This window comes from Myodes glareolus, chromosome 3, assembly GCF_982192425.1.
Source record: "Myodes glareolus chromosome 3, mMyoGla1.1, whole genome shotgun sequence".
NCBI lineage: Eukaryota > Metazoa > Chordata > Mammalia > Rodentia > Cricetidae > Myodes > Myodes glareolus.
The window spans coordinates 125,528,125-125,555,428 of record NC_142028.1 but is presented as its reverse complement, the minus strand read 5'-3'; the positions used below and the strand labels follow the sequence as shown (position 1 = coordinate 125,555,428).

Genomic DNA, 27,304 nt, shown 5'->3' with positions numbered 1-27,304 from the left:
CTCCCTTTTTGTTTTGTTTTTTGTTTGTTTGTTTGTTTGCTGTTTTGTTTTTCAAGACAGGGCTTTTCTGTGTAGCCCTAGCTATCCTAAAACTCACTCTGTAGAAGAGGCTGGCCTCTCGCTCATGGAGATCTGGAGATCCCCCTGCCTCTATTTATTGAGTGCTGGGATTAAAGGTATGAATTGCAATTAACAAAAGTTCAGGGACTGATATTGTGGTTCAACCTAAAGACCCGAAAAGCAAAACAACCAGTCACTGGCTCTTACCTCGACCTCAGTCAAAAATGGTGATCCCACCTCCAGGAATCTCAGAATGAGACTATGTTTGAGAGCTGTTTCTTCCTGTTTCCTAATCCTCTCTAGGGCTGGGATTATAGGTTTGTACCATTGGGATTAAAGGTATGCACCGTCTGGTTTCTATGGCAACAAATGTGGCTACTGGGATTAAAGGCATGTTTCGTTTCTGACAGGTCTTTAAGGCTGGCCAGTGTGGCTGCTTTACTTTTCCAATCCCCTGGCAAGATTTACTTATTAAAACACAAGTGAAATGCCACTACAAAGGTGTGTGCCACCACTGCCCGGGCCTTCGTATGGCTCTTAATTGTGTATCTTCTCAAAGATAAGTTTTCAGTGATTTAGAAAATTACAGCCACGGGTTGCACTGGCTCTCTTCATATTGAGACCACGTAACACGAGGGGCCGGCTTGTTGGGGTTTCTGTCCCGCCCGGTACCCCATAGCCGGTAAACCCCAAAGAAAATCACACACAAGACTCCATAAGGTTATAAACTGATTGGCCCATTAGGTCAGGCTTCTTGTTAACTCTTATAACATATATTACCCCATTATCCTTGTCTATGTTAGCCACATGGGCTCAGTACCTTTCTCAGTGTGACAGCTTACATGTTGCCTCTTCGGTGGTCTGTGCAGGAATGCCTGAGGAACCTCCCTGCTTCCCAGAATTCTCCTGTTCTCATTGCATCACCTCTACTTCCTGTCTGGTTTTCCGGTCTATACTGTCTGCCTGGCCAATCAGCGTTTTATTAAAATATGATTGACAGAATACAGACAATTCTCCCGCATCAAGACAAAAGGTGCTTATGGTAAACATTAATACCATACCAATTTTACTGTTGACCTTATTTTTTAAACTGAATAAGAACAATATACCCTAGCATGATTCTTTCATAGGTATCTCTATGACTGGCACTGTCCACCGAGCTGTTGGCTGGCCGTCCCACCAGAAGGCATCTCAAAATACTTGTTTGTGTGCTGATGTTTAAAGATATGAGTTTTGTACAAAAAAAAACTGTTTGGGGGACATCAGTTAGAATGATATGCAAAATCAAGACAAGGGAAGGCAGGACTAGCTATAATGCATTTTTAAAATCATTGAAACACAGTATACTGAGAGTCAGAAGGGAAGTCACTAACCAAGCAACAAAAAACATTGCTAAATACTCCTCCACCCCATAGCTAGGTTTTGTTTGTTTGCCTGTTTTTGAGACAGGGCTTCTCCGTGTAGCCCTAGCTGTCCCTGAGACTTGCTCTATAGACTAGGTTGGTCTTACACAGAGATCTTACACAGCCTCTGCTGGGATTAGAGGTGTGTGACACCAGGCCTGGCTCCATAACTAGTTGTTAATGATAAGACTCATGTGTAGTTAAATGCAGGTAACTATGAACATAAAAAGAATTTTATATACGTTCCATGACTAATGTGCTGAGAGGCAGTGATCAGAACTTAGGATAAAAGCACTGTTTTTTCTGATTTTTTTTGTTTTTGTTTTTGTTTTTCGAGACAGAGTCTCTCTGTAGCTTTGGAGCCTATCCTGGAACGAGCTCTTGTAGACCAGGCTGACCTAGAACTCACAGAGATCCTCCTGCCTCTGCCTGCCGTGTGCTGGGATTAAAGGTGTGCACCAATGATATTCATCACAGAGGTCTGTCAACCTCTGAGTAGAAGTTTTCAGCACTAAAGGAACAAGGTTTGAGTTGAAAGTAAATGCTGCCGTGGAGGAAGGGAAGTTGAGGTACAATCTGCCCGTGCCTTCGCAAAGACAGGAGCTGATAATGAGAAAATGCAGGTGCTGGACGAAACGACGAGACCAGCATTGCATCTGACCAACCTAAGAATGATTTCAACAATAAAGCACGGTGCTCTAATTGGAAAGGACTGAGGTATTCTATATTCGACAGCGAGCTAGAGTAATGGTGGCAAGAGTGGCGAACACAACAGCTACGAACTGTGAGGAAGCCCCCGTACGTGGCAGTGGAAAAGCAAAAGTTAGAGGGATTGAGAGAGGATACACCAATAACCGAGAAAACACTGGGTAGTACAGGAAAAGCAGTGATCACTGCTCATGTGAAAATGTCACAGGACATTTTTTTTTCCGAGAAAAGGTTTCTCTGTAGCTTTTGGTGCTTGTCCTGGAGTTAGCTCTTGTAGACCAGGCTGGCCTTGAACTCATAGAGATCCACCTGCTTCTGCCTTCCTAGTGCTGGGATTTAAGGCATGCACCACCACTGCTTGGCTCAATGTCACAGGACTTTAAAACAAACTTTTCCTTCCTGTTCAATGACATGGTTAGATAAAGTTATCCTGACAGTCTTAACCGTTCTACCATTCGGGAAACTAAAGTGAGATCAGGCGATCAGGATTTGGAAAATCTTCTGGGTATATGACTCAGTACAGAATGCTGGCCACCAATGGAAGCCTGGGTTTGAGCTCTCCGTTGCATGAAACAGTGCACAATGGTACAGGCCTATTACTCAAATGTGTGGAAGGCAGAGGGCTGAGGATGAGAAGTTCATCCTTATTCCCAGATGCGTAGTGAATTTTAGGCCAGATTGAGACATATAAGATTCTGTCTCAAAAACAAATCAAAACAAAATAAATAACAAAAGAAACAGAGTTAATGTTCTGGCAAAGGGAGTATGGTGATGAGGTCTCCATAGTAGGAGAGCACTGGGGAAGGTCTCAGAAGGCATCTGGGACCACAGCTGTAACGACACTGTGGTATCCTGAGCAATGCTCTGCTTCTTAGCTCTTTTCAGATTTCCCATCCAAACTGGGATGAGCTATGGAAACCATGGGCAGCTTAAGGGAAGCCTAACAAGTACAGTGAGTACTTAGAAAATGCTGCTCACCGCTCCTTCATTCTCTCCCTTTCTCCACTCGCATCCCTGACACCCCCCCCCCCCCGTCATGGGAAGCTCCGCATAGCAGAAAAGGAGGCAGGCAGGTGAGGCACTGATCCCAACTCCCTACTGTTTACATGGGGAAGACTTGCATCACTTTCATGTCACCAAGAAAGATGCTCTGCAAGCCATGAAGCTGTGTCCATCTCTGAAACTAGACAAACCTTGACTGCAAGACCAAGTTATTGCATGGGTCTGGAGTGAACAGAAATTAAAAAAAAATAAAATCAGCATGATCTCATAGTTCCTGGAATATGCTTCAAATAGGTGACAAGAAGAGCAAGTATGGAGAAAACACACATTTCTTTAATATGAGGAAGTGGATCAGTGCTTTCTTTTAATTCTAATGAAACACTGCAATTATAGGAATCACAAGACTCATGCAGATTAGAGAAACCGAGGCTCAGAGTTATATTGATTCACTTTTAAAATAATGAGTGGCCCCAAATCAAACCCTAACCTTGAGATTTATACAGTATAGACCAGACCTTTTCTTGTCATATTTTGTGTCTATTTATAGCAAAAGCCTGAGTTAATATTTAAGTACCCTAACGACGGAAGCTACTTAAGCTAAGCAGTAAAAGTTGATAGATAGCCATTGTAATACAGGGTTGTGAAGGATTCACCTGAATCATCTGGGTTTCACCATCCAACTTTAGAGATTAGCACCCAGCCACCAGGCACACAGTGTGTTTGTATATGTGGGAGAGTTTTTAACTAGAAGTTAACCCAATGGGCAATGATAAATGATATAGGCAGAGGTAATAATGGATATCAAACGTAAAAGAGTGAAATAGGGCATAACTGTGCAAAAACATTAGCAAATGTTAAGGTCATCAGATCCTAGGGTGAGAGAGCAAACTAAGGAACCACACTGGAGAAGCAAGTTTTAGAGGTGATTGATCAGAGTTGAACAAAGACCGAATTGCTAGTCATGCTTTAGTCTGAGCTTTCTCAAGATCATCACAGGAATTGAAATACATAGAGTTCATCTGGGGAATGGTTTTACTATCAGAAGAGTTGTGTCCTAGAATGTCTTCTAAGATAGAACCTTCCACCTTAGAGAGGGCATGTTAAGACATAGGATGTTCTGAAGGCAGATAAGACATTTCATCCTGCAGGGAAGTTCTTTAAGCTCAGGAAATGTACAACTCAAAGACTCCAGGGAGTCCCAGGAACTTACCAACACACCAGGCCTCCCCCTCCTTCAGAACAGACAGTAGAGAGGACTAAGAGACATGCTCAGACAAGATGAGCCTAGAAGAGGCTCAGACAATGTGGGACACTCCAAAACGATACTCTCCAACCGTTAAGTTGCCTATACGTTGTACAGTATGCTCCAGGTTCCAGCTCCCACAAAATATCCCTCTTGCCAGGGTAGACTTCAGTGACGCAGCTGTCTGAGTCATTTCTGCTCTAGTCAGTAATCCCTGACCCATATTCCTGTAAGTAGCCCCAATAAAATTCATTGATTCACCAAGATGAATCTTGGTTGTGTCTTTACTTTCATCTACCATCAGTTCCCTATTCAAGGTGGGTAGACATTTGCTTACATCTCTGCAGGAATAGTGTCATACAATAAACACAATAATTGCCAGCAGAAGAATATATATAAATGGTATACATTTCATGGTCCTAAAGTGTGTTGTTTCCCCTAGGGAAAGTCACTGAGCAGGTAAAATGGGAAGCTGGGGGTACTTATCCATTCTCTACCATGAGTCAGTGGTCAAGAACATCCCTGAGGGTTAATGTAGCACATCTGCCTTTCGTACCAGTAGGCACTGTGGGTTCATGCCAACAGGAAAGACTCTCAGAAAAAGCAAGATGGATTGCCAAAAGTCAGAACAGCATATCTTATAGTGGCAAGAAATGTTGGCATAGATTTGTTGAGATCTGCTACAGCTGGAATGTGGCTGAAAACTATTCCAAGGGTCATAGGCAAACATGGAGAGTTGTAGGGAAAGGGATTATCTTGAATGAATGTCAATTGGAACAAAGGCTCCCGGGGAAAGCCAAGACTCACCAGGACCAAACGAGAGGCGAGAGTTATACCCCATTTGAGAAATAACATGGCGATATTGGGCAGTATTCCACACAAGCTGAATTACTTTAAATTTTCCACACACACAGATCTTTTCTTATTCCCCCTATAGGGAAGAGTTCAGATATTAGGGTGGTGTTCAGCTTCTCAAGTTTTTGTTAGTGAACCCTGTCTGACCCCAGGACTCTATGTTTCTACCATGCACAGCATTTATTGGCTGTCAGAGTTCACCACACTGACCACTCAGGACTCTGAATAACAAAGTAAAGCTATTGCTGCTATACATAGTACCTAACAGGTGCTTAACAAACACTGAAGCAAAAAGGAAGAAACCTCAATCAAACAACAGCACATCAGTAGCTTCCAACACACTATAACGGGCACGGGCGAACTTCACTTAGCATACTTTTGTATAAGACAATAACACAAACAAAGGAGTGGAGTTGTACAGAAGCACAATCTTATGTTCATTATTTCCTATTCTGTATATGTAGTCTACCTTTATAATGCAGAGACAAGTAGTGATTTCAGAAATTGTACGGCCCACAAAATCTAAAACATAGTATTGATTGTGTTAGGAAAAACAACCGATCCCTGCCATGTAAGAAAATGCAGATTTTTTTCAGACGGGTGCCTGTTTCCACATCCAGACATCTCTGTATATCCTGGCAGTGTCAGGAAGTCATCCACATCCCTGCGTTCATGTACCCCGGAAGTCGGGGACGCCACCGCTCTCAACACTCTGCTACACATACTATCATTAGTATGTCAGGCAAAACAAAATAAATACATGATCACATCTGGGCCTTTCTTCTCTAGACTATGAGCTATGAAAGAACAAGGATGATCTGTTCACTTAAAAAATCTGCAAGAGTCCATTTTATGTCCTGAATAGTTTAGGAAGCTATAGATAAGATGATCTCTGAGACAATGGAGTGTGTGACTAAGGCCATACGTGGTACATTTTCATCTTTCTATATACAATGCTACTAAAAAATGAAGTTAAATAACGACTGTGCTCACTGCTCTCTTCTCCTTCCACAGGAAGATAGGCAGGCAGGAAACGAAGGCGAAATGCCCAGATTCAGGGGTGATGCATCGCTCAGCAGTGGCTGACTGTATCAGCATGAGTAAAGCGCTGGGTTTTGTACTAGATCAAGAAAAATAAATAAATAAGAAAGTAGATTTTGGAAACAGACTGCCCAACTTTAAAGTCTGGTTTTCCCAGTGATGCTCTGATTTTGAAGAAATTTCTATACCTTTGTGTGACTCAGCAAAATGACCTGGGATTGGTGATGAGGGTGTCCACTAGGATCACACTGGCCTGGGATTGATGATGAGCGTGTTCACTAGGATCACACTGGCCTGGGATTGATGATGAGTGTGTTCACTAGGATCACACTGGCCTGGGATTGATGATGAGCGTGTTCACTAGGATCACACTGGCCTGGGATTGATGATGAGCGTGTTCACTAGGATCACACTGGCCTGGGATTGATGATGAGTGTGTTCACTAGGATCACACTGGCCTGGGATTGATGATGAGCGTGTTCACTAGGATCACACTGGCCTGGGATTGATGATGAGCGTGTTCACTAGGATCACACTGGCCTGGGATTGATGATGAGCGTGTTCACTAGGATCACACTGGCCTGGGATTGATGATGAGCGTGTTCACTAGGATCACACTGGCCTGGGATTGGTGATGAGCGTGTTCACTAGGATCACACTGGCCTGGGATTGATGATGAGCGTGTTCACTAGGATCACACTGGCCTGGGATTGATGATGAGTGTGTTCACTAGGATCACACTGGCCTGGGATTGATGATGAGCGTGTTCACTAGGATCACACTGGCCTGGGATTGATGATGAGCGTGTTCACTAGGATCACACTGGCCTGGGATTGATGATGAGCGTGTTCACTAGGATCACACTGGCCTGGGATTGATGATGAGCGTGTTCACTAGGATCACACTGGCCTGGGATTGGTGATAAGTGTGTCCACTAGGATCACACTGGCCTGGGATTGGTGATGAGCGTGTCCACTAGGATCATCACTGATTAGTGATGAGCATCTCCTCTAGGAGGGAGTGCTGTGTAGATTAAGTGAACTACTAATGTATCGTGCTTAGACTAGTGGCCAGCCTGTAAAAATATGTTGTAGGTGCTGCCTCCCTTTTCTTTCATTGTTATTGTTGGTGCTATGACTATGTACTAAAAGGCTCTGACAGTTTTAGGGCCTTGTTGTGCAAATGGACACAATGCTACCTGCTCGGGTGTGAGGAATCCGATTAGAGGCACCAGTCACCAAGACTGACTGGTAAACTGCTCTCCAGATGTTAGTAATGCTAACAACACCCCTCCCCCCCCCCGTATGTGCATGACAAGTCGTCACTAACCATCTCTAAGGAGCAAACATCTGGGAGCTTTGCATGCACCATCTCAGCCTCTGTTGCACTTACTGCTCACAGCCTTCTCCCACTAGGGCACCGTGCCAGTGCGAAGGTCGCAGCGAGAATAATAGCATTCTTGTGTTCTCCGTCCAGGGTGGAAATTCCTTCTCTCGGCACTTTCCATCATGTCAGAGTTGTACTGAGGGTCCATTAAAGCTTCTCATGGAAAAGGAGGAAGGTGTGGGGGGAAGGGAGGGCATGGGAATCCCTTTACTGGGGATTTTACTAGCACGCAGATGAAATCTTTCCACCCAGTCACCAAAGTGCTTATTGGGTCATGACTACTGCTAGAAGGTGATTTTTCAAAATTAGACCAACGGCAGAAGAATGGCTCATTGAGGCAAAGCACACATCTACTGTGACTTTTTCCAGGTTTTTTTTTTTTTTTCTATTTGCTTTCCCAAACAGAGCAGTGCCTGACTTAGTTCTCAAAGCAGTTCTGCATGTAAGGCTGAGTCTGCTTTGTAGCGAGTCCCTGAGGTAAGTCAATTCGGTTCAACACATACTGATATAGCATTAACTTTCTGCCAGGCGCCATGCTGCCAGTGAGGACCTGGAGGTGACAGGAGCATCAAACTCTCTGTCACTGGAGACTCCACAGACTTTGCAGACAAGTCTACAAAGCTTAGAGCTTTCCAGCCAAATTCCATGTTTGATGTAACATGGAAGCAGTTCTCAGCACTTGGGGATCCCACAGGTGGAGCAGACACCATGCTTCTATGGTCCCTAAGCTCAGTACAGAACCTAGTTCTCTGTAAGAATTCCTCCATACGAATATTAGCATGGATGTGAAGTCCTGCCTCTGAGGGTATGAAGAAGGCTTGCAGAAAAAAAAGGAGAGAGTTGTTGAATACATGTGGCAGGATCCAGAGATGAAAAGAGGAAACAGCAGAATACGGCCCATGAGAAACTTACTATATGCATTTGGCTTTGAGTGAGGTTGTTTCACAATGCATAGTAGAGGAAGGTGAGCTATAAACAACAGCTTTAACTATGTTACCAATTGCAGAAACAAGGATTCTAACTGACACATGCATTTCTGCAGCATTTTGTTAAGAATGTTTGTACACACACATGCATATGTTAGGCAAGTGTTTGTGTTTCCTTTCCTCTCTTCTTATCATGTAATGCAACATTAATTGAGATATTATCTGTGATTAAGCATTGTAAATTCATATTGTATTTACGTTATGAGATAGTAAAAGACTCAGCATTGCTCAAGGAACTTTGCTGCCTATTTAAAAAAAAACATGATGTCTTTGTACTTGAATGTCAAATAGTTGCATCATGTTAGGCAGAATTATAACTTGGTTATTGCTTTTGTTTCAAAATTAAGCATGTCACAAGAAAATGTGATTGTGTGTCAGGGTGATCGGGGTGGACTTAAGATGGCAAATCTTGGTTGTTAATTTGACTACATCCATAATTAAATGGGATCCAAACTGCTGAAAACACCTGTGAGGGATTTTCTTAATAAGATTATTTGAATCAGAAAGATCCACCCTAAAGACTACCCCTCCTTGTGGCAGCCCAAATAAAACAACATGGAAGAAGAACACTCTGTTTTTGCCTCACTCTTGTGGGCAAGTTATTTTATCCTGTTGCTTTTGCTAGTATTAAATCTGTCTTTTTTCAGGATTCCAAGGAGGACCAAATACGAGCAGTTCTTTAGGCGTCCTCCCAGACTCCAGAGCTGGACTGTTGAGACAGCAAGACTCACAGGCTGAACACTTCCTGATGGAGGAGGTCCTTCTGTCTATGTGTTGCTTTTACTGGTTAATGAATAAAGAAATTGCCCTGGCCTGTGATAGAGCAGAATAGAGCTATGCAGGAAAACTAAACCGAATGCTGGGAGAAAGAAGGTGGAGTCATGGGACACCATGTAGTTGCCAGAGAGGAAAGAAGTGAGCTGTCAGCTGGAACCTTGCCAGTAGGCCACAAGCTTTGCGATAAAATATAAAATAATAGAAATGGGTTAACCAAAGACATAAGAGCTATCTAGCAATACACTTAAGGGATTGGCCAAGCAGTGATTTAAATAATATAGTTTCTGTGAGATTATTCTGTGGTCTGGGTAGCTGGGAACAAACAAGTGGTCTCCACCTACAACTTGTCTCAGTCTTCTCTTTGTGAACAGTCCTTGATGATCTATTTTGGTTGCAGCCTGTAAGTCTGTCTAATGAATCATTTACACACACACACACACACACACACACACACACACACACACGTATGCTGTGGAATATTATTTTAACTACTTAAAGATGTGCCAAATTAGTTTGTGCTGTATTTGTTTAATTATGTAGAGACATGTTGCTGTTTCACCTTGTTTGCCTAAGGCCTATGATTGGTCTAACAAAAAGCTGAATAGTCAATGGCTAGTCAGGAGAGGAGTAGGCAGGGCTGGTGGGTATAGAGAATAAGTAGGAGGACAAATCTAGGTTTGAGAGGGAAGAAGGGAGAGAGAAGAATGAGGAGCGAACAAGGGAGAAAGAGAGGGACACACCTAGGGCAAGAAGCCAGGCAGTCAATGGACAGGCACAGGAAGCAGGAAAGTAGGAAGGAAAGAAAGATGAAAAATCCTTGAGGCAAAATGCACTTAAAGAGAAACAGATGAAAGTAAGAGCTAAGCTAAGGCTGAGCATGCATAACTAATAAGTCTCTATGTCCTGATTTGGAAACTCATTAGTGACCCAAAAGAAAAAGCCTGGTACACATATGTATAGCCACCTTTGTTGTTGGACTATTTTGGATCACCAGCTGCCAAATAATGACATGGAGTCTTAATATTAACTACAAAATCATGGCCATTATCTTAGACTTATCTTACTAGCTCTTATAACCTAAATTAACCTTCTTTTACTAATCTACCTTATGTCGCTTGGCTAAGTTACCTCCTCTCTATACTGTATGCCCTATCTCTCCAGAGTTGCCCTTGCGCTTGCCTGCCTCTCTTCTTCCCAGAGCGCTCTCTCTCTCTCTCTCTCTCTCTCTCTCTCTCTCTCTCTCTCTCTCTCTGTCTCTCTCTCTCTCTGTCTCTCTCTCTCTCAATCCTATCTCCTATGGGCCATTCAGCTCTTTATTAAGCCAGTTAGAAGGTGCCTTGGCAAAGACACATCTCTATAGTGTATACAAATACTTGACAACAAATACATGTGTGAGAAGAGGGAGAGAGGGGGGGGGAATTCTGGCACACATCACCCCACCACACTCCCGAACCCCCCAGGGATATTAGCAGAAGAAGGCTATGAAAGACTGGAAATGTTCGAGTGTGGATAAGCACAGGTAGTGGTGTCTTTTGGACAAAACAAGTCAGTTGCACATATCAGCTCACGGTGATTGTGGCAGCATGCACCACAAGACCTGCACAAGCTCGAGCCAAATAAGACAAAATTCCAACATGGAAAAGGAGAAGTGAACACAAACCCCACCCCTATTTGAGGTGCCATCAGCTTTTAGTGACTTCTGGAATAGAAAAAGTGTCAGTTTTCTTCAGTGGGGTGGTCACAGAAAGGCTGACTGCTGTCCAGAGCAGGATCCACACTCACCATTATTTGCATAAGAAATCAGACTCCGTGGGAGGAAGATGGGGATGGCTGCGGGAGGAGTTGGCATGTGTGACTATGGTCCAAATGCAAGGTGAATACGATTGTAATTCATTGTGTAAAATTCTCAAAGAATTAATTCAAACATTTTTTTAAAAGCTTATCTAGATTTTAGAGGCCAGTCATAACTATTATTTCTATGTATCACTCTCTTGAAGATTCAGGATCCTGATAGCAGGATTCAAATAGACTCACATACTGTCAGATACCTGGGGCTGAGAACAAGAGTCATCTGGAGTCATAGAAACTATTCCATGTGGGGCAAAGGTGATTCTTCACTTCTCCTATCCATTTCAGAACAAAGTTGTCTGGGAAAGTGGAATTCAGGCAGCAAAGTTTACCCAGCTTTAGTGTTGCTTGGATGTAAGGCATAAAACAACAAGCCCTGGAGATGGGCTGTGCTACTACAGAACCCAGAAATGTCTTACCTTGCTTCTGCCTTGTGGTGTGGTTAGGACAGCAAAGGGAGTGACAAGGTTCAGGGCCATTCTGGTCGGGGCCACTGCCTTTAATTCTATTTCACCTCCATAGAACACATAGTGTTCACTTGTTGTTATGTCACATAGATACTAGGATAAACAGATTAATTAAATCCAAAACCCGTTTGTGCAATGTACTGGTCAGATGCTGGCTATGCTAGGCTCATTCACAAGTAGAAGTCTCACTAAAAAGAAACAAGGGCCAGAAAGTTTCATGTGTAACCCATGGCCCATTCTCCTAGCTAATGACGGAAAGTCCCGTGCCCAAACTATTCTTTGTTCTGAGTTTTACTGTTTGTTTTCAAAGAACGTTCCAGTTCCTTATGCAATAGGAAATGTGGTTGGGTGTTGAGCTTTTCTGTCTGGCTAGATTTTGTAGGAACTAATGCAATCCCAAGGGTATGGACAGGCAAAGCTAAAGAATGAGCAAGCCAGAACTCTCATTGAGAACTTGATATTTAACACACTCTAGGTTAGAGTCTTTCTTATAATGTTTTCCAAGCATTTTATATATTTCATCTATAGTGTTTTCTTGTTTGCTGTTGAGCAGACTGAGTACCAAAATGTAAAGCTCTCATTTGTGTGTGTGTGTGGGGGTGGTGGTGGTTGGATTTGGATCCAAGTTTGACTATAAAAATCATATTCATGCTCCCAGAATGACTGCACCCACTAACAACTGTTCCTATAGGCATCTTGTTCCTCATTCCATGAATGTCCTCTCTTCTCGAATGCCCTTGATATCTAACCTTAGTGATGGAGAACTGAATGCCACCCCCTTTCTTCACTCAACCATACTCAACCAAGCAGCGTTTTATCAGGACAAGCCCTGAGCAGATGTTATCTGTTCTCAGCTCTCTTTTCTGGAATGGTCCCAACAAAGAGGACTACTGTTCCTTCAGATGAGCATGTACAGTTGGGGTAGGTGAAGATGTGACTAGACCTGGATGCGTTCCTGTGCAAACGTACAGGCTGTGCTGTGCTGGGAAGGCGATTTGGAAATCACCTAGATCTGTGGCTGAAAGACAGGACACACATCAAAACCACCTACCACAGATTGTGAAGGTACAAATTACTAGGTTTTCCCCAAGATTTATTCAATCGACATTTCTGTGAATAGAATCTAGAGATCCTTCTTCTCCCTTAAGGTCTCAGGTTATTCCAATATTTCAATTCAGATCTCTAAATTACATTGTAGGGGAATCAAGATCCACAGAAAGAATGAAATTTACCTAGGCCAGAACATCCCACAGGCCATGATTTTATTTCTTAAGAAGGCAAAGCTTGTCCTGGTCCTGTGAATTCCTGTAGAGAACCCCCTTCTAAGCAATTGCTTCCTGTTCTGCCCCAGAAAGACTGTTTATCCTCTGTGAAGCTGAATAGCTTGCAAGCAAGTGAAGAAACTACGTCATCTCTGACCGTAAAACCTAGTGAACCACAAGCAAGCTGTTGTTTTTGCTACAAACCACCTGAGAGGCTGGCCTGAGCTGGCACAGGCCTTGAGCCTGAGGAAGGCCGTTTTCCCCACTGCCTTCACTACCTGCCCAGAGTTCAAGAACAAGTATGGGCCTGGGGTCATTGTAGGGTCAGAAATGCACCGGAGATTTTTTAAAAAAAAAGAGGGGGGGGATAATAATTCACTCTTGGTTCTGTCACCTGTACAATCAGGTTCATTTTCCTCCCTTACGCTCAGTCTCTGCATTGCTAAAATGGGAGCGGTGGTCTCTGAAAAGCCTATGAGAGCGGACTTGTTCAGCTTCTCTGCATACAGTTAGATCTGTGTTCTGGGTCCTCCTAACCGCATTACTCCAGGAAGCACCTCCCTGAGGCTGAAGCTCCGTTCTCAGATGGGAGTGTTGACAGCTGGCATATGGAGTGTGGATGAAAACTGAGAGAAACGCTGTGCTAAGCGTGCTTGGCACAGAACCCTGGTCGCGGAGAGCGCTCAGCAAGTGGCAGTCAGTGTTCGTGTTTCTGCAATTTGTCTTCCTCATCTGACTCTCAGAGAGGGAAGTTTCCAAGGCTAGCCCTTCTGCACACTCTCTCCAGTTGTCAGAGGCCCCTCAACCATCTCCAACAAGTTAGTTAAGTTCAAAGGAAATTAGCATGGAATTCAGAAGGAGGAATCCCACCCGCCTATTCTAACCAAGAGACCTTGTCTGAACTTGAAACTTCATCCCTTCTTACATGTCCTCATCAACAAGGTCCAGCTCACGAGCCCTGCCCTGTTAGGTACAAGTAGGAATGATTTTGAGACATCATAGCACTGAATTAACATATGTTTTCTATGCCTTTTACCAACAGTTCACCTTATCCTGACCGCTAAAGACACACAACAGAGTCCTCTCTAGGATCTCACAGCATAGGGAGAAACAAACAGCTAGAAGCACAGCGGGAACCTGCCTCGGTGGTACCACCACGGGAATATGAAGTCTGGGAGAAGCAAAAGCAGAAACTTTTCTCCTGAATCGGGACGCTCAGAGCAGCTTTCTTGGAAAATGTCATTCTCCTCCGGGAGTTTGCTTTGTAAACAGCACGCTCTCTGTAAATACACAGGACTGCCTCCCTCTAACTTTTCTGACAGCAGCCCAGAAACGCTTGCAAGTCCTAGAACGATAAAGCTGAATGACTCCACAAGGAAGCTCTAGGGCAAGCAACTTGTACAGGAAGAGACACTGAATCACATCTGGAAAGAAACTGCCTCTGCAGAGAATCCAAAGCCTGACAGTGTCACAGCTGGATCAAGAATTAGATACTTACTGCTACCTAGAATAAAAACCCCTTTTCCCTCCTTGCCACACTTACGCAAATGCACGCACACACACACACACATACAGGCACACATGGCTGCTTGTCCAGCAGGACACACCTGTGAATCCTTGTCCTTTCCTACTGCCAACCCTTGTAAAATAGGCAAGCAGGGCAGCTTGGCTTTGGCTATAATATGTACAAACACATGGGGCAAAGTTTCCAAAGGGAGACAGACAGTGAACACCTTTCAGGGTCTGGCAGTTTTATGGGCAAAGGCCAATTAAAAGCACACCCCACACAAAGCTAGTGTGTTTTGTTTGGCTATGACCTTCCCTCCAGGCTCCTTGTATACCCACATGCTGTACTGATGCTCCAAACTGGAAGGGTCACTGTTCTCAAGGGAGCACAGGTCTTTGGGTGTTCCTGGGGAAGCTTCCCTCAAGTTTGTCATGTAGAAGTAGGCTCAGTTTTACTGATAGAAGCTAAGTCCAGTGCAGAGTTCTGAGAGTTCTAAGATGCATAGAGAATCTGACCTAGACCATGCCTGTGTCGTAATAACAGTCCTAGGAGGAGAATATTAAGGGTTACAGAGAGAGCTAAAGCAAAGGCAGTAGGTACCCATTCTGAGAATCCAGGGGGAAAATACCAGCTCCTTCTAAAAACAACAGAATCTCTCAGAGAACTGATTAATGACGTTCGAATCTGATTATTTCAAGCTATAAAGCCATTCCCAGATGAAGAAAAAAAGCAGAGATTGAGAGAGATGTATTAAAGGGCATTTTTGACATTTTTATGTGGCTGGAGACCAAAGAATTGGGTATAAGAGTGACCACAGTGATTCACACTTACATAGAACTCTGGCATGCCAGGTGCTGTTCTAAGTATTTAACATGTATTGATTTATTGAATCTTCTCAATCTCCATGTGAGGCGATGGCTATTTTCCCAGTTGGCAGAAGAAAAACAAAGGCACAGGTGAGTTCCCATTTGCCTCGTGCTGTTAGGTCATTAACAATGAGCAGTTTTGTAATGATTAAAAAATGAATTAGAAAAAAGTCAGGGGTCCCAGGTTCTCTATGACCTTCTATGACCTTACTGAGACTTCAATCACTTCTAGCATGATCAGAGACAACCTCAAAGGGACATGGTGAATATGAAAGGGAAAGAGAAGTGAAATGTTTCTTTGTACACTAAACATCATACAATCTTCATTCCTAAGACACATACACTTTTCCCACTTTGTGGGATAATTTGGAGAATTGAGTTTATACAAGACAAGTGACTTCCCAATGTCATACACCACTGAACCAGCTCACAGTTAAACAAAGGCCCGTGCATGATTTCCACATAAGTCATAGTTTTGACCCTAGTAGTGATTTTCAATCTGAGAGTCATGACTCCCAAAAGACTACCTGAAAACAGATACTTACATTATGATTCATAACAGAAACAAAATTACAGTTATGAAGTAGCCACAAAAATAGTTTTCATTGGGTCACCACACATAGGAAACTGTATTAAAGGGTGGCAGCATTGGGGAGGCTGAGAACCACTATTGTGTGGAGTATTAGCATGATATAAGTCATGTGCACACATGCACTGCTCATTGAACCCATGAGGTTCTATAGCTCCTTCATTCCACAGCTGCTTTCTACTCATTCTGACTACACAACAGTGGCCAACAGAAAACCCAAGCCACGGGGCTTCTAGCTAGTAAGTCTTTTTTGAGTCAACTTCCTTACTATGCCTCAAATCCAGTATTGCCTTGCCACGGTCTTAGCTCAGGTTTTCCCATCTGCCTTCTAAATAATACCTAGTCTCCTTGTGCCACCAGCAGTGTGCCCTCTCCCTATTTTTCTACCATGAATGTAGACGGGTCTTTAGAAATGATGATCTATGCATCCACACTCCCACTTTCAGTGGCTAGCACAGCTGGTTCTGCCCACCTCTCAAAACCATCTCTCTTGTTGCTCAGGCTATTTGTTACTCAAGCATAACATACTTTCAACAAAATGCTGGTCTTTCTGCTTTCTTTACCATTCTGCTTGACGAACTCCTGTACATTCATGCACGGCAAGGCTGCTTTGATGGCAGAGACCACAACGCCTGTTCTTTCACATATAAATAAGTCACTGTCATAACTGTTTATATGTAAAATTTGCTAACATTATCTTCAATTTTTAGTTTAGCATTCTCTGCATTCATGAGAAATGGTGTATTTAACTCCTCAACAGGCAAAGAAACTAAGACTTACCGTAGTTTACATACTGTCTGCAAGTCTAACTTGAGGATATTAGTTGGCAAGACCTGCCCAATATGCCTTCCAGATATCTCTGAGTTCAGCTCCTCTCCCTTGATAGATTGCCTAGCTAATATTTAAAATCAGATTGGCTTGATTTCAGAGTGTCTGATTTTATCAAATTGTGTTTAGTTAGTTAAATTCTTGGAGATCCTCAAGGGCAAAATTGAGTCTTCTTTGTTTCAGTGTCCCACACCTGGAAAATAATCCTCAGGTCCCAGCTGGAAAGTAGACGTAGCTTTAGATTCAGGAAAGAGATAATTACGGATGCAACAAAGGGATGTTGCATCCATTTGCCTTCAGCTGTAGCAAGCACAGTGCTCACCAAATGGAATCCCTTTAGCTGACAGAGTTTAGACACCAGTCCTCCAGCATCATCACTTAGAAGGTGCAGCATTTAGAACAGGTCTGCCTGAACCTCAGTTTCCTACAAACAGACAAACAGGATCCCAACAGGGTATGAATGCTTTATACATGGTTCAGTGAGGGGAGCATGTGGATACATGGTAGGAATATTTCCTAAATGGTTGCCATCAGCATTTGTCTGTGGAATGTACTCTTTTGAAGCCTGCCTAAAGTAATTTTGTGGTGTGTGTGTGTGTGTATTGTGCTTGTGTGGTACAACACATACATCAGCTGTCATATTCTAACTTCTGTGTGTGTGTGTGTGTGTGTGTGTGTGTGTGTGTGCATGTGTGTGTGTGTGTGTGTGTGTGTGTATTGTGCTTGTGTGGTACAACACATACATCAGCTGTCATATTCTAACTTCTGTCTCTCTCAGCTGTATTGCCTTAAGACAAGGTCTTTCACTGAATTTGAAGCTTGCTCTTTGGAACTTCTAGGCCATGTCTGTCCCTGTCTCCAATGATGTGACTACAGGAATACATGCCAAGTCAGTCTTTTATGTCACTTCTGGGAATTCAAAGTCAGATCCTCAAAACTTCAAAGTAAATCCTCTTACCCATTCTTAGCCATCTCCTCAGTCCTGAGAAGATAGTTCTCAATCATAATGAAGAAGGGACAAGTTAGGGGTAATATCCCATGTACCATTAGCACACTTTTCTGTGTTCACACCTTCTTTATTTGATGCTGGAGAGATTACATGGGAAATCCCGTCCTTGCCCCTCAGTGAAATGTCAAATCTCTGATATTTTCTGTGGCAACACACGAATCGATCTGGCTGTACTGATGTCAGGGCTGCCTGCCCAACAGCTGCACTTGCGCTTCAAGAATTTTCCTATTTTCTAGTGAAACATCTTAGCAAATATTGGTCTAACCTCTTTTGCTGCCATGTCATACCACACACACGCACGTGCACACACACACACGTGCGCGAGCACACAAACCCCTTGTCTTACCAAGCCTCTGGCTTCCTACTGTTGACAGTCTTATGATGGCTGGGAAAAGCAACAGATACCACAGTACTGAGGGTGTGGAGGGAGACTGAGTCAGGTGCAGCCTGACAGAAAGTATTCCAGCTGTGTGAGCTTCAGAGAAACCACATGGTTTTAGAGGGACATAAAGATAATATACTAAATTCTGACATTATGACCACTTTTCTTTGAATTAAATCTGTCATAGTATTTATATTATCATACAGTTGGTCATTAATTCTCTTTGTGAGAAGGTAGGTGTGTGTGTGTGTATGTGTGTATGTGTTTCTGTGTATTATTCCTCTGTGTGTGTGTGTTTGCTGTGTGTGAATGCAGAGGTCATAAGTTGATATTAATGTCTTCCTCTGTTTCTACCCTTTTTAGCTTTTTACGTCTTTCTAATGCAGCAAATATTGCTGACTAAGACATCTTTCCAGTCCCCCTATGTTTACCTATTAGTTAGAGTTCCATAGGCTGTTACAGTTCAGTGCCCAATTTTCACAATAATCTTCCTAAAATTTATATTATCCCTAAGATGATATTATAATATTAATACCATCTCCATAAGTATTAAAAGAAACTCTTCTATACACTACTATAAGTGGTATGAGGCACATCCTAGCTCTTATTTATTCAACTTGTCTAGCCATCCCACCAGGCAGGACCTCTGTTGCCCCATTTCACTAGCAAAGAAACTGAATTGAAGGTATAGATTACTTGCCTAAATATTGTAGTTGGTGAACAGTAGTGGAGTTAGACTTAATGCAGGTTCAGATCACTGCCCCCAAAACACCGGGAAGTTCCATCCTTGTCACTCACAGTTCTTACATACACATCCTCAGTTTGCAGCACCCATTAGCCTCTCCTACACCTTCCTCAATACCTTTTTTTCTGTATATGACACAATCATTGGACCCATGACCTCGTTGCAGTTGGGGTTACATGTACAAGAGCTGCACAAGGGTGCATCTGTTGCCTTTGTAGCATGTGAGAATGTGGGGCTCACGAGGTCTCACCCCTCACTGAGAGATTATGGGAGTTGTAGGCACTGGAAGAGAAGCTATTATTTTCTTCAATAGTTTGGTCACTGAGAAGTGGTTTGTGATCCAGCCAAAAGTGTGCTACTTGTGCTCATGCTCAATTCAGCATTTTCTTTACTCAACAAAAGCTTATTTGGCCTTTATTAAGCTATAATTTATCTTGTTTCTGGTTTTGTTCATGGCTTTGCCTCTCTTTGGACAATATACCACCTTTCTCACTTTCGTCTGCCACCTTCCTCTTTATTCTTTGGGATTAGCTATCGCAGTTCTAGCAAGCACTTTAGAAGTCCTTCAGTATGTCTTCTGATCCAGACATGTCTGACAAAGCGTTCATTCATCTCCAGTCCAGGCCGACACTATACTAGACTGCTTCTCTACAGTAACCACTAGACTGTAAGTTCTTTCAGGACAGAAAACTTCTCTGTCTTCTTTCTTTATCCTGTGCCTTCCATACAGTCCCTCAATGTTTGTTTAACAAATAGACAGAGGTCCCTCAAGCATGTTTCATTGGTAAGAAACATCAACCAAGCAAAAAGAGAGACAATAGGAATTTTAATGCACAGAAGGTCCTGTAGAGACCCACAGGGAGCAGGAAGAAGCAGTGGGCCTTCAAACTCAATAATGTTGAGAGGGAGAGAGAGAGAGAGAGAGAGAGAGAGAGAGAGAGAGAGAGAGAGAGAGAGAGAGAAAGAAGAAGAAGAAGAAGAAGAAGAAGAAGAAGAAGAAGAAGAAGAAGAAGAAGAAGAAGAAGAAGAAGAAGAAAGAGGAGGAGGAGAAGGAGGAGGAGGAGAAGGAGGAGGAGGAGAAAGAGAGTTAAGAGAGGGGAAGAGAGGAGGAAGAAAGATGAGGAGAGAAGAGAGAGAGGGAGAAGACCATAAAGACCCAAGCTTCCTTGCTGCCACAGTCTCTAGAGCATCCTTGCTCATGTGGAAGTAGTCAAATTGTCTTTCCCCAGGTCTCCTTCCAGGGGTCCACGGCCATAGGGAGAAGAAGAGGAAAGGCTGCTTGTTCTCCACCTGAAAGCTCTTGCCTCCACAATGACTTCCATTCATAATAAAAGGTTTATAAAGGAGAAACATTTGATAGAGTCAAATAATATCTTAGAAAAAATAAAAGAGAAAAATGAATAATCCATTGGTTACAAAGTTCTTGGCTGTCTGTCCACGGAGAAACAGTTTGCTTTGGCCTTGCTGGCAAGTGTCATATGCCAGGCCCCTCAGCTGTCCCCCAGCCCACCCAGGTCCCAGGATCCATGAAAGTAGTGCTCCCTCTAAGAGCGTCTCTGTGCTCAAGGAGGGTAGTACCCTCCCTCACCGGCCTTTGGTATCCCCATACGTGTTTCGGGCCATGGACACCATCTTCTCCTCACATGTGATTTTGGTGTCTTTGAGGATGCTATACCACACCATTCCTGCAGGCCGGACCTCCTCACTGCGGCAGAAGAGATAGGGTATGGTGTCCACACGGCTCTGGATGTAGGCGCTTCGTAAGAGACTAGAACAATGGCTGCTGACCCTCTCCAAGCGCCGCAGGATCAGGTGTGCCTTCCTAAAGTGCACAAGGAGACAGAAACAGTCAGGGGAAGTCAGAAGAGGTCTTAGTAGGGTCAACAGATGTTGGAAGATGTCTTACCAAAGTATATTTGATGACTCATTTCCAACCTTAGTGTGGTACTTTAAATATCTACTCAAGAGTACCCCGGACTCTGATAGTGTTCACCTTAGCTGAGTACTGAAATACTGAGTACTGAAATACCCCATCTTCTGCAGAAGGATGACCTTAGGATCTATCCTTTTCAGTTGCATTGCTTGCCTTGTGATTTGTAGCATAATACTAGCCTTAGGGCTCTGATCAACAGACATTATAGTAATGACAAAAATATTCACAAAAACTAATAACTGGGATTTGACACCATGTGCCAAATATCCATCGAATATGTACCTCACACGTGTTTAAAAACTTTAATATTTATATCAAATATTCACACTGTTCCTAAATGTTGCCTTTATACTCCCAGTTAAGAGATGAGGAACCTATACTCAGATAAATAAAATAATTTGACCAAGGTCAAATATTAAGTTGATCTCTTGAATCTAGATCTTCTCCAACTGTCTGTCTTTTTGTTGTTGCTACTGTTGTGTATCTTTGCTGTTGTTGTTGTTTGAGACAGGGTTTCTCTGTTGTTTTGGAACCTGTCCTGGAACTTGCTCTTCTAGACCAGGCTGGCCTCAAACTCATATAGAACCACCTTATTCAGCTTCCCGAGAGCTGGAGTTAAAAGCGCGTGCCACCACCACCTGACTCTGACTTGTCTGGTTTTTTTGCCTCATTCACTCCCACACACTCTTTCCCTGTCATGATGTTTGACAATCATGCCCCCGTGCTTACTCTTTTATTAAAGCCTAAATATGAATGTCAATGCAAATCAAAGCTTTTGTTTAGTCCTCCACCCTATCGCTCAACTAGTGTTGACCGTCTTCCCTCATAAATTGCTTCTGAGAGCATGGATGAGACAGGTCCAGTGTTTGACAAAACAGTATGCTTCCAATACATTGTAATTACGATGTGTCAAGAGCAAGGTTAAATCTAACATTGATCTAAGCAAGAGTCATCTGAGTGGTGGTCACCACTTGGAACTTTCCTGGGATCTTCTATCAGTAGAGAGTGGTGGCTGTGCAATCTGAACTAGGGGATCTGAACTTTGAGATCCCCTAGTTCAAAGTTTCTTAACAGTGCTACTAATTAATTCTTTCTTAAAGGAGCACTCATGTTGGATGCTGGTCACCATCAGGAGGAAATAGCACCACAGATCTGTCAGGACAGAAAAACTGGTTCCTGATATTTCCAAATATTCTTTCAAGGGACTTCTTAGGAACTTACATAGCCTGTTCTGTTCTCATCAAAGACAGAGAAACAGAAGCTTAGAGAAGGAAAGGCAGACCTCTTTCCTACACATGAAATTCTTGTTTGTCCACATTCTAGCATCTTTAAGAAACCCGGGGTGGGGGTGGGGGTCCTGGCAGCTGAGAAAAATCTGTCTCTGTGTTTCTCTGTATCTGTGTCTCAGTCTCTCTCTCCTCTCCATGACCACTCAAGACCCTGGGAGAGAAGACATTTTATAGCACAGACCCCACAAGTCGGAGACGTTGCTAGGCACCTGTGTGGCGGCTGAAAAAAAACTGAACTTGTGTATTGCATTTTGTGGGTGTGATTCATGAGGTGCTTTTTAAAGAGTCATCTTTGTATAGTTCACCACTTGGGTGGAATATTCTGTGAGAAGCCAAGAATTTAGCATTTTATGATCACACTCAATCCACAGGCCTCCCTCTCACCCTGTGAGAAGCCTGAGGAGTATATCTCCCACCCTTCCTTGTTTAAACTCCTACTCTACTCTTATTTTTTATTGTTTACTTTTTATATTTATGCACTTTATGTATGTGAGTACTTTGTCTGCATGTATGTATGGAACCATGCTTGGTCCCTAAGGATGTCAGCGAAGCTCACTGAATCCACCAATTTCAAATATGTATACAATGCATTTTCATTATATATACCCCCAATTTCCCCTGACAGACTGAATAGATAAACCAACTTTTTGACAGGATACATCACCACTCATAAAGTTCACATGCAAGAACCACAAAATGTAGATACAAAAAAATTATAAAAAGTCATGATTTACATGTACAATTTGTCCCAAGCCTTATTCATAGCTGTTCCCAACATCTCCAAACTTTAAACCGAAAAGGTAATTGAATGGGATGTGGTATATTTAAAAAATAATTTAAGAAGTAATTTTGTGACTTTGAAAAGCGAGTAGTGGAAGGTAAGATCGACAGCTGACCACTAATCCTATCGCTGTCACTGCCACCGCCACTGTCACCACCATCATGGCTCACACCATCATTATGGTGTTGTTAGGGACTGTTGATCAATCAGACAGTAGAGAGAGGCATGAACTGGCTGAACTCTATGTGTCAATATCGCAAGAGGGTGACAGATATTAAGTCTCTCCCTGAGGAGCAGTAGTGACGAACTGGAAAACATAACACATACTGTGTGAATCTGTAAGATGAGCACCTAATCATCACCTGCAGAAGAGGCTCAGGGCAGTCTTCTCAAAGAGCACAATGGCAAAGCTATGTGGTCAGTGATGGGACATAGGCTTCAGATAAGTGAGACACACAAACTCGCTGTGGATTAAAACAGAGGATCAAAGTAACATGTGGGAGGCCACAGCAGATACAAGACCATCTGTATTTTCCTGGGCCACACTCACAGGTTTTGATTTCATTCTCTGGGCAATGGAGAGTCATTGGCTGCTCTAGGCAGTCATAAACATAAGCAACAAATAAAAAAATAAGTCTGGAAAGGGTATTTTTCCCCAACATGCCCAAATGCTTTGCCTCCAAAATCCTGGCCATTTCTTCAGAAAGACATATAAAAGTCTATTATATAAGTCTCCCTTTGTACAGGTGGGAAAATGGAGCTTTGCTATGAGAATTGCATGAAAGGAATGACTTCTGCTAATAGTGGATACATCCAGAACCAGTATTCCTGAGGGTCCAGGCTTGAGTCAAAGGTGTTAGTTCTAGCATCCCCAATTCAAGTCCTAGGTCAATTATTTAACAGCTATGTGGATGATGAGCCAAGTCTTCAATGTGACTTAGTTTCCACAACTGTCAAGTAGAAATGGCAATAGTGATTGTGGAAGTTGAGACAATATAAGTATTTGCTTGACTTCAAGTGTTAGGCACACACTGAACTGGTGTTAATAGGAGAAAACCCATTAGAGTTAGAACCCTTTACAGTTTTTTTATCCTCAGCTTCCCTACTGGAAAAGCAGGATTCAGGATACAGAAGCTGCAGAGATGTTGTTGAGCAAAATTATTAACACTGGTAACATGCACAAGCAAGCTTGTAGCAGGCATTAAATTAGTTTGTATTTATACAACAGAATAGTATACTGGAAATGAAGTAGGAACAGATGGATTGGTAGAGCCCGAAGACAAGAATGAGTGAAAGAGAACAAAGGCCAGACTGCTAGGTAACAAAGGTAACAAACTCTAGGTTTTGGAGTACCATAACTCAAAGGTCAGGCATGCTGCAAGCATTCCCAGGAGGGAAATCCTAGGTCAGAGTTTTACAAGGACAAGAAATGAAATCTCCTTCATTGGAGTTGGGATGGGTGTCTGTTGGAATAGGAGGCAAGAGATAAAGGAAGAAAGCTCATTTGTCATGCATTAGAAGAAAGAATGGGGCAAGGTGACTAATAAGGGACTCGGGAGCTGGACCTCACTTCCAATTCTCTGGAATTGCAGAACTTTGATGGGCAGTCTATTCCCATCACAACTATCCAATTAGCAGCTGATTCAGGCCCCTCGTTTTCCTTCCTATGTCTCAAGTTGATCTTAAATGTTTCTGGGTTAGGTAATACCAAATAAGAAAGCAGCAAGGACATGCACACCAAGGGCAAAAGAAATTCTTCAGAATGGAAGAGGGCAGATTAAAGTCTCGGTTCACTGTGCCCTGATCGGGTCACAGCTGGAGAAAACAGACCTGTGTTCAGCAACATCAAGAAACTGTAGTCAGACTGAGATGGTGGAGGACTTCCGACAAGCTAACCTGCTGAATTCAGAGCAGGAGGAGAGAGGAGGAGAGGCAACCAGAAAGCTGTGCTGTTTCAGCAACTGCAAGCAATTGGGCAAAGCGCTGAGCAGCAGGGGCGACAGTGACTACACGCGAGTGCTCACTGGACGTCAGAAATTGTACCTCTGCAGACAGTCTAACATTGGCAGTCATCACAATGCTGGAGTCTGTTCTACTGCTACCCGACGGGTGGCAAAAATGAGCCAGTGCCAAATAATGGAACTCAAATCATGTCTCATGTCTCTGCTACAAGGCACTGACTGTTATAAAGAAAACATCACCCTAACATTGCCACTTAAGATAGTCACTTTTTAACAATTGTAAAACTAGAGTCCTTTAGGTTTAATGTGATTCTTTTAATGCAGTCATGGGTTGCCCTATAGGTGAATACATAAGTATGATTTAGAAAAGTGACTGCCCATAGACAGAATTGGAGTGGGTATTTCTTGTGATTTTTTGAGTGTGTGGTATGTGTGTGCATGTGTTTTCCATGTATATGTATGTGGAGCAAGTATATGTATCTGTATGTATACAGGTATGTATGTCTGTTTCCTGTATATATGTATGGTACATATAGGTGTAGTTATATGTGTACAGATGTGTGGGTTGGTTTTCCATGTGTATCTCTGTGCAACACATGTGTGTGTGTGAGAGAGAGAGTGTGTGAGTGTTCATGTGCACATGTGTGCATGTACATTTGTGTGTAACTACAAGGTTGATAGGGAGAGTCTACCTCAATCACTCTCCACAATATTCATTGACCAGTTTCTCAGTTTGACCCCTGAACTCACATGGCATAGTTAACATGGCTAGTCATGGTTAACATGGGGATTCTCAGCCCTTGTCTTAGGAATGACAGACTTGTATGCATGCCACCATGCATAGGCAATGTTTACATGGGTGCTGGGATCCAAACTCCAAACTTGTTCTCATCCTTTCTTCTTGTGTAGTAAGCATTTTAAGTAGTGAGTTATCTCCCCAAGTCCCTATTTGTGTGATTTTAGTGAAAGGAAGGGGCCTTACTTTACAGGGTAATGTCATCCAATGTGCCTCTGATGAGAAGGGCAGGAGGCAACCTAGTGTGGCACAATTACCCAGGCACTGCACCCCAGAAAGGAGAGGACCACATTCATTGGGGCTCGATTCAGACCTCAAGGTCATGGTAAAATTTCTCCTTCAGGAAGTCTTGCAAAGCTTCCCAGCGATCTATCCCAGGCTGTCCTTTGTCACTGACACATTTTAGTCCTCCATTCAAACCATGATGGATCATTTCTCAGTTGTATACACATTTTGAAATATAGTGTATCACATAGAACAGGGTGATAGTTTGACATTGTAAGACTGTGTTTTGAATTTGGGTTTTGACTCATTAGTTATGAGACCTTGAAGATTTTGCATATTGAAGATCTTCTCTATTGTTTAACTGCCACTCTACCATTCAGAAAGTCAGGTTCATAATAGTTACACAGCTAGCATTTCCCAATTGTAAGAAGAATGGATTAATAAACACAATTGACACAAATGGAGGGAATTGTCAGTCCTAACTTCTCAAAAACGGCAATGTTCTAGCAAAGGGAAGTAAAGGCAATGCAATACTACAAGTGCATCATGTAGACCTAAGGAAGAAGTTAGATAAGTGGGCAAGTGGTTTGTGTAAGTTCATCTTAATAGTAAAGATATCCAGTTGAATATAATAGGTAACTGGAATACTCAGGGATACATTCTTATAGCCTCAAGATCAGAGGACTTCACCTAACAACGTGATTAGATATGTGTCAACAGGAAGATACTCAACCAGAGTATTGCTAAAGGTATGAGTAGGAAGAAGATGGAATGCATATTTGTTAATCACAGCAGAGATCAGATATGAAGACAAGGTTGTAAATATAGATATCACAAAATCCTTGTCTATTCTCCTTTCCCAGAAATATCCATGGCTACATTCACATCTGTCTATGGAAAGGTACATTCAGCCAATAATTTTACCTCTGAAGTAGGGCTGGGGTTATGGTATTCATACCTACAAAATTTCTACTTTGTATTTTGTATACTCTGTATGATTTGTATGCTATTAAATAACTTAGATTGGAATGAAATAACAGTATTTCCACTTGGAAAACATGAATCCATCAGCATATACTGAGTCTGTGTGGTAAACTGGAGCAATAAAGTCCTGCTTTCATGCCTTCTTAATAGTTCATGAGATATACTTTCAAAGTAAACCGCCATCAAAATTTAGCCTCAACCTCTTGCCCCAGCAGAAAGCCAGCATTTTCAGTAGATGTTATATCTGCAACAAGTTAATAATTGAGAAATGTTTGCATTGTTGGTTCTCCTCTTCGTTTCCTCATGAGAAATCATGAAATCTATTTTCTTTATTTTTTTTCTTTCTTCAATATGGGGTCTCTCTAAGTGTA

The 27,304-nt window shown here is 42.6% G+C and overlaps 1 protein-coding gene across 4 annotated transcripts in view; it reads right to left on the bottom strand.

The window, feature by feature from the left end:
- Window positions 1-19,773: 19,773 nt before the first annotated feature.
- Astn2 (astrotactin 2) overlaps window positions 19,774-27,304 on the bottom strand; it is a 979,028-nt gene continuing 971,497 nt past the window's right edge. For all 4 annotated transcript variants that reach the window (XM_048459341.3, XM_085686116.2, XM_085686117.2 and 1 more), the window contains one exon: window positions 19,774-20,786. In XM_048459341.3, coding sequence (XP_048315298.3) covers window positions 20,549-20,786 — 238 coding nt within the window. In that variant the 3' untranslated portion in view covers window positions 19,774-20,548. The remainder of the gene's footprint in view (window positions 20,787-27,304) is intronic.